Consider the following 18,747-nt stretch of genomic DNA (forward strand, 5'->3'; position numbering starts at 1 on the left):
GGAGGACTGAGGAGCACAAGCTTTATCAGACACCAGGAGAAAGGTCCTGTGGTGAGAATAAGGAAGGTGTTTGGAGGAGGCCATGGGGAAGTAGCTCAGGGAGTTGTAGCTGTCATGCAGCTGTTACAGGAGGCAGTACAGACAGCTGCAGTCCACAGGGCCCTGGGCTGGAACCCAGAGTAGAGGGTGGGCCCGGGTTCCCCCCAAACCTCCCAATTGACCTGGACTATGGGTTCTTCCAGAGGGGAAGGTCTCTGGGCTGTTCCCCAACCCACATGGTGAATCTCTGCAGCAAGAAAATCTGCCAATAAGCGCAGGACCCACCAAGATAGAGGAGGAATTTTGTTACACCTGGCAATGAGTTCCACCAGGTTGACACTGCGTTCTGTGAAGAAATACTTCCTTACACTTGTTTTGAATCTGCTATTAATTTCATTGAGTGAGCCCTGATTCTTATGGTATGTGAATAGTCACTTTCTCCTCATACAATTTTAGCACCTGCAAGTCTGCTCAATCCTACTTCTTGTTCACCCAATCGCTCAGACAAACAAGTTTATTTACATTTGCAGGAGATAATGCTGCCTGCTTCCTGTTTACAATGTCACCTGAAAGTGAGAATAGGCATTCTCATGGCACTGTTGTAGCTGGCATCACAAGATACTTACGTGCCAGATGCGCTAAAGATTTATATGTCCCTACATGCTTCAACCACCATTCTAGGGGACAAGTGTCCATGCTGATGACGGGTTCTGCTCGATAACAATCGAAAGCAGTGCAGACAGATGCATGTTCATTTTCATTATCTGAGTCAGATGCCACCAGCAGAAGGTTGATTTTCCTTTGTGGTGGTTTGGGTTCTGTAGTTTCTGCATCGGAGTGTTGCTCTTTTAAGACTTCTGAAAGCATGTTCCACATCTCGTCCCACCCAGATTTTGGAAGGCACTTCAGATTCCTAAACCTTGTGTCGAGTGCTATAGCTATCTTTAGAAGTCTCACATTGGTACCTTCTTTGTGTTTTGTGAAATCTGCAGTGAAAGTGTTCTTAAAATGAACAACGTGCTGGGTCATCATCTGAGACTGCTATAACATGAAATATATGGCAGAATGCAGGTAAAACAGAGCAGGGGACGTATAATTCTCCCCCAAGGAGTTCAGTCACAAATTTAATTAACACATTATTTTTTTAATGAGCGTCATCAGCATGGAAGCATGTCCTCTGGAATAGTGGCTGAAGCATGAAGGGGCATATGAATGTTTAGCATATCTGGCACATAAATACCTTGCAATGCTGGCTACAAATGTGTCATGAAAATGCCTGTTATCACTTTCTGGTGACATTGTAAATAAGAAGTGGGCAGCATTATGTCCTGTAAATGTAAACAAACTTGTTTCTCTTAGCCTTGGTCTACACTACGAGTTTAGGTCGAATTTAGCAGCGTTAGATTGATTTAACCCTGCACCCGTCCACACAACAAAGCTATTTTTGTTGACTTAAAGGGCTCTTAAAATTGATTTCTGTACTCCTCCCCGACGAGGGGATTAGTGCTGAAATCGACCCTGCTGGGTTGAATTTGGGGTAGTGTGGACACAATTCAACGGTATTGGCTTCCGGGAGCTATCCCAGAGTGCTCCATTGTGCCCGCTCTGGACAGCACTCTCAACTCAGATGCACTGGCCAGGTAGACAGGAAAAGCCCATTTTGAATTTCATTTCCTGTTTGGCCACCGTGGCGAGTTGATCAGCACAGGTGACCATGGAGTCCCAGAATCGCAAAGGAGCTTCAGCATGGACCAAACGGGAGGTACTGGATCTGATAGCTGTATGGGGAGATGAATCCGTGCTATCCGAACTCCGTTCTAAAAGACGAAATGATTAAGTGCAGCCAGACACAAGGGTGGTTAGAAGAGCGCAGCAGGGCGCGCTGCGCATCAGAGAAGCTTTGAAAAACCAGTTTCATGAATGGCCAGGCTATGGTGTAAAAATTCTGTTTGTTTCTCCTTGATGAAAACCCGCCCCCCCGGGTTCACTCTACTTCCCTGTAAGCCAACCTGAACTGCCCTCCCCTCCCCCTTTGATCTTTGCTTGCAGAGGCAATAAAGTCATTGTTTCAAATTCATGCATTCTTTATTAATTCATCACACAAATGGGATAACTGCCAAGGTAGCCCGGGAGGGGTGGGGGAGGAGGGAAGCACAGGGGTGGGGTAGTTGTAGGGGCACCCCCTAGAATGGCATGCAGCTCATCATAGAAGCGGGATGTCTGGGGCTCTGACCCGAAACGTCCGTTTGCCTCTCTGGTTCTTTGGTAGGCTTGCTTGATATTCCAGGCAGGACTGAATCTCCATTAGACGAAACTTAAAGAAGGGAATGACCTTGAGTCACTCCCATTTATGTCCAGGTGCCCCCAACTGACCTCACCGAGGCCGGCCAGGAGCACCCATGTCTGCCCAGGCACCCCCGACTGACCTCACCGAGGCCGGCCAGGAGGAACCAGGAGACAGCAGCAGACGGTACAATATGGCTGCTAACAGTCTTTGCTAACTTGCAAAGGCAAGGAGCTGCTGCTGTGTAGCACTGCAGTACCGCGTCTGCCAGCAACACCCAGGAGACGTAGGATGACAGTGAGCTGAGCGGGCTCCATGCTTGCCGTGGTATGTCGTCTGCACAGGTAACCCAGGAAAAAAGGCGAGAAACTATTTTTTTGCCATTGCTTTCACGGAGGGGAGGGAGGCCCTGACGACATGTACCCAGAACCACCCGCGACAATGTTTTTGCCCCATCAGGCATTGTGAGCTCAACCCAGAATTCCAATGGGCGGCGGAGACTGTAGAAACTGTGGAATAGCTACCCACAGTGCAACTCTCCGAAAGTCGATGCTAGCCTCGGTACTGTGGACGCTCACCACCGACTTAATGGTCTTAAGTGGGGACACACACAATCGACTGTATCAAATCGATTTCTAAAAAATTGACATATTAAATCGACCTAATTTCTTGGCTGATCAAGAAGTAGGACTGAGTGGACTTGTAGGCTCTAAAGTTTTGAGTGCAGTTATGTAACAAAAAAAAATCTACACTTGTAAGTTGCACTTTCACAACAAAGAGATTGCACTACAGTACTTGTATGAGGTGAATTGAAAAATACTATTTCTTTTATCATTTTTACAATGATATTTTGCGAATATTTGTAATAAAAAATAATATACACTGATTTCAGTTAAATACAGAATACAATATATATGAAAATGTAGAAAAACATCTAAATATTTAATAAATTTCAATTGGTATTCTATTATTTAACAGTGTGATTAAAACTGCGATTAATCACGATTAATTTTTTTATAGTGATTAATTTTTTTGAGTTAATTGCATGAGTTAACTGCGATTAATCGACAGCCCTACTTTCCATGTATCAACATTGAATTTCATCTGCCATTTTGTTGCCCAGTCCCCCAGTTTTGTGAGATCCTTTTATGTGTGTGTGTGTGTGTGTGTGGTGATGGGGGGGGGGGGGGAGGACAGGGGAGCTGAAGGGGAGTTGCATATGTAGTAGGGGCTTCCCACACAGGTGTATATAGGATGCCTCATAAAGGGGTGTGATTAGGAAGCTCGTGTGTGTGTTTGTGTTTGCGCACGTGGGGACCTCAAACATTGGTGTGTTTGCATGGGGGTTCTAAAGGTGTGTGTATCAGGCATTGGTGTTTGAGCATGGTGCTGGAGGTCTCAATAAAGACTGTATGTATGTAGATGAAGGACCTCACAAAACTGTATTCATATATTTGGGAGGGACTTAAGGAATGGGTGAGTGCTTCTCTCTGGATCACAGGGCAAGTTGTGCATGTGTCTTGCATGGGTAGTTGTGTGTGTAAGAGTCTCTTTTTGGTGGGGCACAGGGATGTGTATTAATATTTTTGGAATACTGGCATGTATGTGTGGCAATGGTGTCATTGGCAGAGTGTATCATTGCCCTGATGTGTGTGTGGGGGGGGGGGGAGGGGGAGGGGCATGTGACAGATATAGCAATTTCCTGAAATATCCTTGGAAAATCTTACTGTATTAAATGCAAAGTTTATGTATTGTTGTGGGCTGGGATTGTTACCTCTCTAGTGGGGGAGATGTGATGTGAGGGCTGGGAGTTCAAAGGACTATACTGAAATTGTGCCAGACAAGATTGGATTTTTTTAGATACTAAGTGTGAAATGGATTTCCTGGGAAATATCTAGGGGGAGGTTAATGCAAATTCCCCACCTCTGGTTATGCAAAAACCCACCACCTCAGAGCAGGGCTTCAAAAAGCTAACTGTCTGCTGATTACCTGTTCCTGGAGGTTGGAGGACAAAGGCCTGATCTGTATAAGGAAACAGACTAATCTGCCCAGTTTGGGTTCTGGCTCTGATTCTGAGAGAACTGTGAACTTGTAACCATAGGAAAAACCCAGTTGTGGGTTCATGGCTTTTAAAATGCTCAGTGGTAAATTATAACTATAGGCAATTACGCTGTTCATAACGTTTGGAGAGAAAACAACCTACAGACACTGGCCTGTTTAGGCAGTCTGGCTTGTAGGGAACTGTGTATAGAAAAACCCTGGTCAGGAGGGGGAGAGATGCAGGTCTCTGTCCAAGACGGGTGATGGCTGAGGAGCCAGGAGAATACAGATGCAGTTGCCATGAATGAAGTGTTTTCCCTTTCCATGAGTGGGGTGGGTGTGTGTGTGTGTGTGTGTGTGCGCGTGCGCGCCACTGGCAGCGTGTCTTTGTGGGGCAGGGAGTCACTGGCCCTAGTGTATGTATGTGGGATCTCTGATGCTGGTTGCCTGGTGTGGGGCAGGGTGGGTCGGTGTTTCTGACACAGGATTGTGTCTGTGCCGACGTTTCTGGAACATCCTGCCAGCTGCCCCCACCACCCGGGGATATCAGTGAGGCCGGCTGTCACTGACGGGGGGTCACTGTGTGCGTGTGTCACCCGTTGGCTCGGCTGCCCCGTGCTCTCCCCGAGCGGGGTGTGTGTACCCGTGTGTGCCTGCTGGGGGCGGGCACAGTGGAAACTTCCACTCCCTGCAGCAGCAGCAGCGCGGAAGCCGCCGCATGAGGGGGGCGGGGCTGGCGCCTCACGCACGCGGCTCGGAGTCCCCCCCCCTACCCCCACCCCGCCGCACGCTTCGGACCTGCGACCCCCGCCGGGCGCCGGCCCCGCGCAGCCCCAGGCCCGCTGGGGACAGAGCGGGGCTGCGGGCCGGAGGGGGCGCGCGTGGGGGGCGAGGGGGCGCGTCTAGCCCGGCCGGGGGCGGGGGACGGACTGGGGGGTGGCGCCTGGCTCCGAGGCCGGCGGGGGGCGGCGCTGAGGAGCCTGCGCAGCTGGCGGTGGCGCCCTTTAAGCAGCGACACTCGCCCGCCTCCTGCCTGTGCAGCCTGGGACCCAGCCGCGCCGCGCCGGAGCAGCCCCAGCCCCGCCGCCCTCCAGCAGCCGCGGGCCGCGCCCCCCTTTCTGCCCCATCTCTCCGCCGCCGGCAGGATGCCCCGCTATGAGCTGGCTTTGATCCTGAAAGCCATGCAGAGGGTGAGTGAGGGAGGGACCCGGCCCCTGCCCCGCGTGGCTCTCCCGCCAGCCCGCTGCCGGGCGCGTGCGCCCAGCCCGCCCGGCAGCGCCTGGCTCCCCTGGCCCGCGCCCTGGCTCGTCCCCTCGGCCTCCCGCCTCCGGCCAGTGCCGCTGCCCCGCGGGCTGAGCGCGCACGTGCGTGTCATGGGGATGGGCTCGCAGGTCTCGCCTGCCCTGGGCTGCGCGGGGAAAAAAGGGGAAACCTGTTGTGCCGGTGCCTGAAGGCCTGGGGTTTGGGCTGCTCAGCTGGGCAAGTGCCGGGGGGGGGAGGGGGAAGTGTGAGGTGCCCAACTGGCCTGTGAAAGAACTTCCTCTCGGCCCCGCACCCACCGCATGCCCTTTCCTGCCCTTGCCCCGGCTCAGCTAGGGTTGCCAACTTTGGTTGGATGAATTCCTGGAGATTTCAACACATGCCATTATCTTTAACAAAAGATTAATCTTTAATTCCTGGAGACTCCAGGACAGCCCTGGAGGGTTGGCAACCCTAGGCTCAGCACTGGTTACACTGTGGCTCCTCTCCACACCTATGGTGGCTTATAGCAGGTCAGTGTTTAATTTGTAATGAAAGAGGTGCCAGGGTTCAAGCAGTTTATTTTACTTTCATAACTGATGTCAAGCCTAGCCCTGACACAAATTAAGCACTGTAGTAGGTGCTAGGATAGTTACAGCAGTTGCTGCTAGGTGCTCTCTCTCCTCACAAAGGTCTCACTCTTGTAAGTTACAGCATTACCTTTTTGTGCAAGGGAGAGAGAGCCAGCATTGTGACCTTCTGACCCTGCCCATGTTAGGGAAATCTTTCAGATGGTTTCCACTGTTGCTAATGCCAGTTGAGCTCCTTTGATAACGATAGTGCTCTCAGAGTGTCACTGGTGTCACTGGTTGCCAGATGCTGCCAGGGTTTTGAGTGCCTAGGAACAGGATTAGATGATTTGTGTTTATTAAGAAAAAAAAAAAAAATTGCTCATAGGTCTGCATAGGGAGCCAAATCAGCATTGGCTATGTATGTATGGGGTTTCTTTGTTATTTCTCTTAATTTCCCTAATGTAGGCAGGACTTTGAAACACACCCTAGTGTAAGGTGAATATTTGGTATTCCTCTTTCCTGCCTCTCATGCTAAGCTACATACACAACCCATCTTTATCTACTGCTATAAAGCTTACTGCATAGGGTCCTTGCACAACACTACTGTCTAAATGCATCAGCTTTTCTATTAGTGTAGGTACCCTTTTAAGTCTTAATCCTACAAATTACATGTTGTTAATGTATTCTTGCTGACTTTCATCTTTAACTATTCTTTTGATATATTTGTAATAGTGCTGAAATGTTTAATTTTCTGCTATTAATTTAATTCCATCTTTCTGTTGTTTGAGCATGTTATCTTGTGCTAAACACTAGTACATTTCCATTCGTTTTACATGTAACCTCTGTTAGATTTAAAAAAAAGTGAGGTGTGGCGGTTACATTATACATTGCAAGCTTTCTGCATTTGAATTGGGAGGGAAGGTATCACAGATCTGACAACACAGTGACGTACAAACAAAAAATTATAATGCAAGCATGACTAGGAGTACTGTGGCTTTGAAGAGCCTCACAAACATTCCTGGGGTTAGAACATGATGAAGCAGAGATGTGCTTATAGTGACAGAATGCCTCCTATCTGCATTTATACACTTACAGTAAACCATTATGGTAACAACTAAAATACTCTTTTAAAAAGTTTGACTCTCCAGTATGTACTTTGTTAACAAATGTTCTTTGTTTAAGGCATTTCCGCAGACTAAAATGATTGCGTTAACTGCTCTGTAGTTCTGGTGAAATTAAGCTAGGTCTAGAAACTTAAGTTTTTCTAACCTACTCCTTGTATCATAACTCTAAAATCTGGAGTTCATTTTAAGTCTCGTTTTAATTGGTAAACTAACTAACTTGCTGTCTACGAATATCTTGCTGCAGTTTGACTTTCTGTGCAGTTAAAACCCTTTAAAGAGCAATTCTATGCTGACTGTGGAGCTTCCCTAAAGTGGTGGTGCTGAATCTCAAGAAGTGGATTGTTTTAATGAGCCCTATAAGATCTCTCCCTGCACGGCATGCTGGGTTGAAAACTTTGTATTTTAAGGATTCTTAAGTGTAAAAACTATTACTAAGGCTGTGATGTAAACACACCAAAGCAAGAAAATTCAGTTTGGGCTAATAGTCTGAAATCCTGTAATGAATTGCATTAACCAATATATGGAATTGAATGATTTAATACACATAGCTGGGTCCTGAATAAACTAGATTTGAATTTGACACTATTTAGTATTTCCTGATCAAACAAAGAACCAACCCTAGTGATGACTTTCTAGAAAAAGTTTAAATATTGTTTCTATATTTGAGACATCTTTGCAACTGCAATCCAAGAAATAGCATGTGAGACTTTGGTTCTGTCACGGTCTCCAGCTGGGGTACTCATTTTGTCCAAATTATTTAATATGTATGGAAGAGATCTTTCAAAGACACAAAGGCTTTGAATGCCAGTATGGTGCTTAACTGCCACTTCTGCTTTTGAAAATCTTCCTCTCCTTAACAAGAGGTCACAATAAGGATAGAGTGCTCCATGTAACAGGTGCAGCACAAATGTATGGAGATGTACTTTTCTGCCTTGAAGAGTTTAGAGTCCCAAGATTACAAGTGACATGAAAGGTGAAGGTAGTGGTACACAATAAATCTCTTATAATACTTCCTTTTTTTTTATTGTAAATAGATTAACTGCTAATTCTTTCTAACATTCTCTTCCCCTCCCCCCCCCAGCCCGGCCCACATTATAGGCATTGTAGCAAAGGCGAGTCTTCAGGAGGAGAGGGTAGTGACATTTCAAGTCAGTTCCAAGGGAATGTCTGGGGAAAGGGGAACTCTTCAGGAAACTTCCTGCCTGTTCTCCCAGTTGTGGTGATGAACCTTCTAGTCAGTGAGGGCTTGAAACGGTTTTGTCTTGCTCTAATGTTGTTCCTTAGATTGACCTGAAGGGGGCAATGAGACATTCCTTCAGGAAATGCTGCCAGCCTGGAAGCGTAGGACAGACATGGGACCTATACTCTGATCCCTTGTGTGGCATTGCCTCTTCCTGCAGCTTGACTTGTGCGTTGGTATACCTCTCTTCAATAAATCCTATAGTTAGTTTTCTTCTAACTGAATCAGCAGTCTACTTTCATGTTCAATATTTTATTAGTTCCCTTCAAGAGAAGAATATATTCAGGGGTTTTGGGATGAACTCAGTTTTGTAACCAATTGCATGGATCATGCAGTATCAATTAACTTTTTTCATATATAATTCTCCTGTTTCAGCAAATAATTTCAAGAATATCTTGTGATTCTCTAAGGCTGCCCTTGCTTCTGAGTTTGACTTTATGTTCGCATGCTAACTTTTTTTTCAACATATATTGTTTGCCATCTAAGCAGGTTGCCATGTTTCAATAAATTCTCTGCCTGCTGTGGAGAACATTCATCCATATTAGGGAAGCCCAGGCTATGGACAAAAGTGCTGCCTGACAACTCGATCTTTATACAACTGAGCTTTTGATATTTCTTACTTTTTGTTTTTCTTCCTAGGAAGAGGTTAAGAAGCAGATTTTTTTTTTTTTTAATCCTGTACTTTTTCTTTCCTACTAGTTAGCATTTCTTGTATTTATTTTTTGATCTATAAATGTTTGTGAGACCTTAAGTGGTTATATCAGCACCTCATAGTTTAGTAAGTTCAGACAAAATTCTCTACTTTCTTCCTTTGCCTGCTGGAGTAACTTACAGGTAGATTCCTCTTCCCATCCCTGTCTCTCACTAGGCTCATAGACAGCATGAAGAGTTTACTGTGAAAAAGTTAGGCACTAAATATATGCTACACTTCTTTGACTTAACACTGTGAGATGTGTAGTCATTATGTACTCATGCCTGCAAGAGAAGAGTCTGGGTCCAGCTCCCTGTGAGAGCTCTGTCTCCTGCTATAACTATTCTTGTGAAAGCACTTCCTTTTGCAAGCCTTGTATGTAAATAAACTTTCTACGAGTAGTACCTTCTGGACTGAAATATCTGATGTTTCTCAGGCCCATATAAAAATAATCCATTTTCTTTTTAAAAGTTGAGTTATCAAAGTGTGGGTTATGCGTTTGGGGTGTGTGTGCGTGCAGAGGATTTTATTGTTTCAGAAAATAGTTTAGCTCTCTTTAGTTTGAATAGCCAGTCTATCTAATTTAAGTAGTCAGGATTTAACAATTAAAATTTTCCTAACTAAGGACAAGTGCCTTTGATGTATTGGTTAAATAAATTTTCTTCAAGTTACAGACACTAGCATACCGTATACATTAGGACATGAGTTAACCCTTCACTGAGGTACAGTACCTCATATTTGAAATGTGATTTGAAAATTCCTGATCTTTTAAGGGAATCCCTGTAGGTAGACCCATGCAGATTCCCACTGACTTCTGTGAGGTTTAGATAGGCCTTAATTCTGCATTGGGCTTCATGCAGATAGACTCTTATGCCTAATTCAGTTAAAATGGACTCTGGAGTGGGGAAAAAGGAGATGGCAGTCTGTTTGGCTCATGGTCCATACAGTGATTCTGGACGTGAGCAGGCACAGACATGGGTTGAGCAGAACAGTGGATAGGGGGCAGTGGATTGTGTAAATGAAGAAGAGTGATGGGAGGTGCAGTAATACAGAAGACTGATTCTGGAAACCTGAGTTCTAATCTTGGCTCATTTATCTTGTGACTGGGCAAGTCATTTAATCTTTGTACTTCAGTTTGTCCACTTGTAAAATTTGCTCATCAGTCTAGCAGAGAGAGGTATAACATGATCCAATTGCTGGAAATGGAAGCTAGACCAATTCAGACTGGAAATAAGGCCTACATTTTTAACTGTGAGGTTAATTAGCTATTGGAACAATTTACCAAAGGTAATGGTGAATGCTCCATCACTGACTACATGCCTTTCTAAAAGAGAAGCACTGATATTATCTTGGGGAAATTCTATGGCCATGTCATATAGGCAGTTAAATTACTAGATCATTTTACAGGTGTGTATGGGATTCATAGATTCGAAGGCTAGAAGGTCATTATGATCATTTAGTCTGACCTCCTGTACAAGACAGTCCATAGAACTTCCACCCCCCCCCCCAGATAATTCCTAGAGCACATCTTTTAGAAAAATATCCAATCCTGATTTTAATTGTCACAGTGGAGTCTCCATCATTAATCCTTGGTACAGTGTTCCAATGGCTAACTACTATCATGGTTAAAAAATTTACGCCTTATTTCCAGTCTGAATTCAACTAGTGTCAACTTCCAGCCATTGGATCGCGTTATACCTTTGAGCCTACAATTAAATATTTGTTCCCCATGTAGATACTTGTATGCTGTGATCAAGTTACCCCTTAACCTTCTCTTTGTTAAGCTAAACAGATTGAACTCCTTGAGTTGATCACACCGTAAATCAGATTTTTAAATCTTTTAATCATTCACTTGGCTCTTCTGTGAACCCTCTCTGACTTATCAACATACTTATTGAACTGTGGGCACCAGAACTGGACACAGTACTCTCAGCAGCAGTTGCACCAGTTCCAAATACAGTGGTAAAATAAATTCTCTTCTCCTATTCAAGATTCTCCTGTTCATGTATCCCAGGATTGCTGTAGCTCTTTTGGCCACAGCATCACACTGGGAGTTCATGTTGAGCTGATTATCCTCCATCACCACCCCCAAATCTCTTTCATAGTCACAGCTTCCTAGGCTAAAGTCCCCCATCCTGTAAGTATGGCCTACCATTTTTGTTCTTAGATGGATATGTTTACACTGTTTGCATGTGCCAGTTTACCAGGTGATCCAGATTGCCACACCACTCTCCCAATTTTTGTGTCATTGCAAAGATTCAGTGATGATGTTTTCTTCTAGGCCATTAATAAAAAATGTTAAGTAGTGTAGGGCCAAGAACAGATCCCTTCAGGACACCAATGGAAACAGACCTGCCTGGTGACTATTTCCCATTTAGGGTCACATTTTTTTTTTGAGACCTATCTGTTGGCCAGATTTAAATCCACTATTGTGTGCTATGTTAATTTTATATCTTTCTAGTATTTTTAATCAAAATGGTGCAGTTCGAGAGACTACTGTAAACGATTTCAAAGTATGTTATGTAACCACTATTAGTGGTTAGTAACCAATTTTGTAATCTCATTAAAAAAAATCAAGTTAACTTTACAGGCTCTATTTTCCATAAACCCATAGTAGTTCTCATTCTAGGACAAGAAATGAGAACATATTCAATGGACTTAAACACAATTACTCTTTTTTAAAGAGTTTTGGATTTATTGTACCTTTACTACTAAGAGACAAGACCAGGGTGGAGTAACTATCTTTTATTGGACCAACTTCTGTTGGTGAGAGAGGCAAGCTTTAGAGCTACACAAAGCTCTTCTTCAGGTCAAGAACTCTGTGTAGCTTGAAAGCTTGTCTCTCACACCAACAGAAGTTGGTCCAATAAAAGAGATTTACCCCATCCCCACCTTGTCTCTCTGATATCCTGGATGGACATGGCTACAACAACACCATGTACAATAAATCTGACACTAACTTCCTATATAATGGCCTTTCAGTTCAATTGTGGTATTTACTAGGGTGTGACTGCTGCATCATATTTAAAGTACGTTTTCATTTTGGGCCCCTTCTAAAATCCACAAGATGTGGACCTTAAGGCTTTCAAAGAAAGCACTCAGTAAACCATGTAAAGCCAATTAGCCCCACTCTCAAGCCTAGGTTCTTTGGGTACACCCCTGCTGCCTTATCTCTTGAGGCCAAAGGGGCTTTTCATGCTCATCAGGGCCTGCAGTCCTTGCCCTGTTGACTTGAAAAAGGAAAGACCACAGGCTGGCCGGAGCTCATAAGCAGTTAAGGGAAGGGGTCTCTACTCACGGGGAGCTCCTGAATGGGCTTGAGGAGGAAGGTGAGTAAGAGAAGGGATCCTTTACTCTCTGGGGTCCTTCTGCCATCATTCCCCCTACTTCATGGTGCTTGAGGAGTAATGAAAGAGTTAATCGCTCCTTGTCACTCACCCTTCTCCCTTCCCAAAATGCTGGATGGGGGGGAGTTTTTCTGTCCGGTTCCAAGTCTCATGCCACCTGCATTTCTCCTGTCCTTCAAACAAAAGTAAAAGAGCTCCAGTCCTTTGGACATTAGGAAGTTGTCCATTCATCAGGGAGAAGAGCCTGGATCCTGAGGATCTACAAGGATTTGTAGGAATGGGACTTGATCTCTGTGAACCATAGAAGGCCAGCAGTATCAGGACTCTCCTCCATGGTGTGATGGGTGGCTAGCAGAAACTTTTTGGGGTTTTTTGGTTTGTTTTCTGCCCCCTCCCTCCCATCAGCTCCTTCTCCTCAACCTCCTATGGCCTGCCAGATTAGAAGGGTTACAAGAGGGGGGCCAACGATACACAGAACATGTCTCCAGCACACCTTAACATTGCACCTAATGTAGTTTTAAATGGTCCTAAAATGTGTTCTCTATAAATCTGCATGAAATTAGAGGATGTATGTATGTGAAAAGAACTTGTGATGTGACACAGCAGCCCATTTAGTGCTGGTGATATGTATGAGGCAAATTATAAAACCAATGTTTCATGCTCATCTTCAGTACCCTTTGTTGAAAGAAGGAAAGGTTGGATGATGGCATCTTTATGGGGCAGAGTTTACATGAATAGCCTTGACTCTTGAGGTTTTCATGGTTTCTCACTGTTGTGGAGCTGAACTCTAAAACTATTTCAAGTTATTATGTATTCAGACCATGATATATATACCTGCTTAATATCCTTACATAAAAGTTGATGAAGTCTGCAACATAACTGAAATGTCACTTTAAAAGGACCTTACATTTTTCAGTGCAATATTTGTGGCCTCATGTCAGTTTCATAAGCTGCTGCTTGAGAGAACTTGGTAAGATGGACACAGCTCAAACCTGCAGAAAGGGCATAACATTTAGAGTTGCTTTATGCCTCCCTTCATTTCTGATTACCCACATGGTTTGAACTTATTAATGTTCAGAAATTATTGCAGCCCTGATTATGAACCCAGAAAAACAGGAACCAGTATTGTTTGTTCAAAAACAAACATCTTTCTCCCTCTGCATCCCCACCCCTCCGGCCAAGCTCTTTTGAAATCTGCTCTACATATTTAGGCATCTAAGTATGGATTTAGAGGACTGTCTTTTAGTACAATTTTTTAAGCTCTGGCCCTATAGTCTCATCACAAAAATAAATGTGCTGTAAGGGTGAGAGTACTATAACCTAGAGTAGTGATGGAGTTCTAAAGGCATGGAAAATGGGTTGAAAAATAGAAGTGTTGGACTCAGTTTTTGATTAGAGGAAAACAGGGGATACTAGTTGGAACACTTAGTTAATACGCTGGCCTTTCACTACTGGAGTCCTGGCTTCAGATTTTGGCTTGGGTTACAAATGAAAGTTTGACTTCATACTAATTCTCATTGGACGCTAGAAAAAGTCTACAGAGGTTGGCATAATCAGTCCCTTGTACAAGAGAAGCCCCAGAATAGAACTTGCTGGTATTGGTAGAGCTCTATGGAGAAATCCACATAACCAATATCTGCTCTATTCATAACTCTAGCTATTGCTCTGATTCATTAACAGAAGTCTTTTGGAATGCAGTGCACATTAAGTATTTCTCCTAAGAAAACAATCAATTTAAATAATGACAGTGGTATTACTGTGGTGTAATAATGTGTCTTCATCCACGGACTCTTTAATATGAGCATGGGCTCTGTCTTGCATGCACTAAGATTATGTAGTTCAAGGATTCTATCTAGTAAATAAGTAGTTTGGGGTAGTACCTGCTGCTATACTTCCCCTGTGTGTGGGGGTGTGTGTGGTTTGTTTTGTTTTTGGTTAACCCCCTCCCTCTGTTAATTTTTTAAAATTTCTCTATACATGTGTTGCAGGCAGTGCAAGCTGCTTCAAGCTTCTTGCCAGCATGGCTCAACCTTGATGTGGAGAGGCAACCTCTAGGAGTCAGAGGGCAGCTCCTTCATTCTGCCTCTATTGCCTTAGTTGGCAGGGTGGTTTCAGCCAGTCACAGCTGCCTGAGTGTTACCATGTTAACCTGAAAACTTGTTAAAATGTGTTGCTCCCTTTCCTTGTCAACCCTCTGTTTATACTACTTTGGAGGCTCTTGTCTGGGTCTCATCTGATCCTGGTGAGGTAATTAGAAAGGAGCATAAACTCTGCCAAATTAAGTGTAAAAATGTAATAAGAAAAGCCAAAGAGGAGTTTGAAGAACGGCTAGCCAAAAACTCAAAAGGTAATAACAAAATGTTTAAGTACATCAGAAGCAGGAAGCCTGCTAAACAACTAGTTGGGCCCCTCGATGATCAAGATACAAAGGAGCGCTTAAAGACGATAAAGTCATTGCAGAGAAACTAAACAAATTCTTTGCTTCAGTCTTCACGGATGTTAAGGAGATTCCAAAACCTGAGCCAGCTTTTGTAGGTGAGGAACTGTCACGGATTGAAGTGTCACTGGAGGAGGTTTTGGAATTAATTGATAAACTTAACATTAACAAGTCACCGGGACCAGATGGCATCACCCAAGAGTTCTGAAAGAACTCAAATGTGAAATTACGGAACTATTAACTAAGGTTTGTTACCTGTCCTTTAAATCGGCTTCTGTACCCAATGACTGGAAGATAGCTAATGTAACGCCAATATTTAAAAAGGGCTCTAGAAGTGATCCCGGCAATTACAGACCGGTAAGTCTGTCGGTACCGGGCAAATTAGTCGGAACAATAGTAAAGAATAAAATTGTCAGACACGTAGAAGAACATAAATTGTTGGGCAAAAGTCAACATGGTTTCTGTAAAGAGAAATTGTGTCTTACTAATCTATTAAGAGTTCTTTTGAAGAGGTCAACAAACATGTGGACAAGGGGGATCCAGTGGACATAGTATACTTAGATTTCCAGAAAGCCTTTGACAAGGTCCCTCACCAAAGGCTCTTACGTAAATTAAGTTGTCATGGGATAAGAGGGAAGGTCCTTTCATGGATTGAGAACTGGTTAAAAGACAGGGAACAAAGGGTAGGAATTAATGGTAAATTCTCAGAATGGAGAAGGGTAACTAGTGGTGTTCCCCAGGGGTCAGTCCTAGGACCAATCCTATTCAACGTATTCATAAATGATCTGGAGAAAGAGGTAAAAAGTGAGGTGGCAAAGTTTGCAGATGATATTAAACTGCTCAAGATAGTTAAGATCAAAGCAGACTGTGAAGAACTTCAAAAAGATCTCACAAAAGTAAGTCATTGGGCAACAAAATGGCAAATGAAATTTAATGTGGATAAATGTAAAGTAATGCACATTGGAAAAAATAACGCCAACTATACATACAATATGATGGGGGGCTAATTTAGCTACAACGAATCAGGAAAAAGATCTTGGCGTCATCGTGGATAGTTCTCTGAAGATGTCCATGCAGTGTGCAGAGGCGGTCAAAAAAGCAAACAGGATGTTAGGAATCATTAAAAAGGGGATAGAGAATAAGATGGAGAATATATTCCCTTTATATAAATCAATGGTACGCCCACATCTTGAATGCTGCATACAGATGTGGTCTCATCTCAAAAAAGATATACTGGCACTAGAAAAGGTTCAGAGAAGGGCAACTAAAATGATTAGGGGTTTGGAACGGGTCCCATACGAGGAGAGATTAAAGAGGCTAGGACTTTTCAGCTTGGAAAAGAGGAGACTAAGGGGGGATATGATAGAGGTATATAAAATCATGAGTGATGTGGAGAAAGTAGAGAAAAGGAAAAGTTATTTACTTATTCTCATAATACAAGAACTAGGGGTCATCAAATGAAATTAATAGGCAGCAGGTTTAAAACAAAAAGTTTTAACAGAAAGTTCTTCTTCACACAGCGCACAGTCAACTTGTGGAACTCCTTACCTGAGCAGGTTGTGAAGGCTAGGACTATCACAGCGTTTAAAAAAGAACTGGATAAATGTTATACCAATAGAATAAAAACCAGCAGGATCTTATTAAGAAGGATAAGGCAAAGATGCCACATTTATTGTAAATATACTGATAAAGCAAAAGATAAAAGTAAACAACGTTGTTTGACTACTTATTTCTTACACACACACACACACACACACACACACACACACACACATATATATATATGAGAGAGAGATATTATATATAATATATATTCATTTACACAATCATTCATTCAAGTTCTGTATAGGTGTTATAGTTACCAGCCTAGAAGTTGCTCATGCCAAGTTACTGGCCAGGTATCTTGGTCATGAGGATGGAGCCGAGTCCGTGTCAGGTGCACCTGATGCTCCTGGAGGCTGGCAGCAGAACCAGAGACTCAAAGTCATCAGTCTTTAGAGTCCATTCTTATAGGAATTAATTCCCATGTTAGTCTATGGGAGCTGTTTCATCCTGCTGTTGCTGACTCAATCAGCAGATGGCACATTCCTGGTGGCTCCACACTGTCCAAAGTTTGTGTTTCTCATCCTTCCAGGTGATGGAGTAGATCCCAGTTTTCCCTCCGGGGGTTTCTGGTCATCCACTTGACACATTCTTCGGCCGATGGATACTCCTTTTCTAGGCTGGCACCTCCCTAACCATTTATGTACATCAAGCATTTATCAACATACATTCCATATCTTAACCATATTTTAATTTACTGTCTCCACCACTTTTGGGGTGTGTGTGCTAATTCATTTGAAACTCCTGGCCCTTTAATCACAGAGGGTGGGGGTCTGTCCTAGCAGCCGTTGAATGAAGTGAAAGTCACTTAACAGCTTATAGTGTTTGTTTACATTGTATCAATTACTTCAAGAACAAACTCAATTAACTTGTTTGTAAGTTTTACATAGTAGTAAAGTATCTTTCACAGGATAGATATAATCAATGGTTTCTACAGACAGTAGCTTACAAGTTTTAACAGAAGACCCAAAAGATTTTTGTACTTGGTGAAACAATTTTAAAGTGTGGGGGACAAATTATGAGGGGGTCACTGTCATTTGGGGGAATCACTGTTAGTACCTTCTTTTATATCCCTACATAAATTCATGGAGGTTAATGGCTATTAGCCAGGATGGGTAAGGAATGGTGTCCCTAGCCTCTGTTTGTCAGAGGGTGGAGATGGATGACAGGAGAGAGATCACTTGATCATTGCCTGTTAGGTTCATGCCCTCTGGGGCACCTGGCATTGGCCACAGTCAGTAGACAGGATACTGGGCTAGATGAACCTTTGGTCTGACCCAGTACAGCCGTTCTTATGTTCACAGATCAGGCACCTCACTTTGCCCATGTTCCTTCTAGTTTTTTCCAGCAGTGCAGTGAAAGCTTGCTTTTTCTTAGTACTTGAGCCTATGTAGGCACTGGCTTTTGCAGCTGTGGAGGGATCACTGATAATACGGACACTTAGCTGTCAGTAATTAGCTGTACACAATTGACTTTTTTTTTTTTTTTTTCCAGTCTGCTCGACCACCATAAGAGTCTATCTGGTCAGTGTCCACTTTGTGCCATCCTTAATCCTGCTAATGACCTGGGCAAAATTTTTCAAAATTTGGTTGCCAAAAAAGTGGTTTAATTTTCAGATGTGCTGAGCACTTTCAGGGGATGCAGAGGATGCTCAGTACGTATGAAAATTAAGTCACTCTTGTTTGGGTACATTAACTTCAGGCAACAAAGTATAAAGAACGTAAACTTTTGGTTTTTTATTAAATCGTGAACAGACTCTTCATGTTATTTGGTAACTGACATTACTATAGTAGGTCTAGGGTCCCATGTTTATATATGTAACTTATAAAAGCTTTTTGTTCTTAAGCAAATGTCTTTTGTTTTGTTATAATGAACAAATGGGGGCCCGAACCTGTTTCCTCAGATGTGAGGGGTTTTGGGAACATGGAGAGTGTTGAAGATGCAGCATCTGAATCCTGAGGATTCATGGGGAAGGAAAGTGGAGGCACTTACACAACGGGGTTGCTCTTCTATACTTTCTTGGCTCTTGCCTGTAGCACAGATCCAGCAGGAGCTGCACTGCGGTTGTCTTAGTTCTTCACAGCTGTCTTGTGCCAGCCATGGTTGCATACCATAAAATATCTGTGGGGTCA

At 43.5% G+C, this 18,747-nt stretch overlaps 2 protein-coding genes across 4 annotated transcripts in view; both read left to right on the forward strand.

The window, feature by feature from the left end:
* The first annotated feature begins 5,411 nt into the window (after positions 1–5,411).
* Positions 5,412–18,747, forward strand: part of SLC5A3 (solute carrier family 5 member 3) — a 29,020-nt gene continuing 15,684 nt past the window's right edge. For 2 of the 3 annotated variants that reach the window (XM_024102750.3, XM_008165229.4), the window contains exon 1: positions 5,412–5,553. The gene's annotated coding sequence lies outside the window, so the exon portion shown is untranslated. The other variant, XM_042855802.2, reaches the window with a different exon arrangement.
* The window catches only part of MRPS6 (mitochondrial ribosomal protein S6), a 69,076-nt gene continuing 55,746 nt past the window's right edge, over positions 5,418–18,747 (forward strand). The window contains exon 1 of the mRNA XM_024102751.2: positions 5,418–5,553. Within this exon, the coding sequence (XP_023958519.1) occupies positions 5,509–5,553 (45 nt within the window). The 5' untranslated portion in view covers positions 5,418–5,508. The remainder of the gene's footprint in view (positions 5,554–18,747) is intronic.

The sequence above is a fragment of the Chrysemys picta genome, chromosome 1, assembly GCF_011386835.1.
Source record: "Chrysemys picta bellii isolate R12L10 chromosome 1, ASM1138683v2, whole genome shotgun sequence".
NCBI lineage: Eukaryota > Metazoa > Chordata > Testudines > Emydidae > Chrysemys > Chrysemys picta.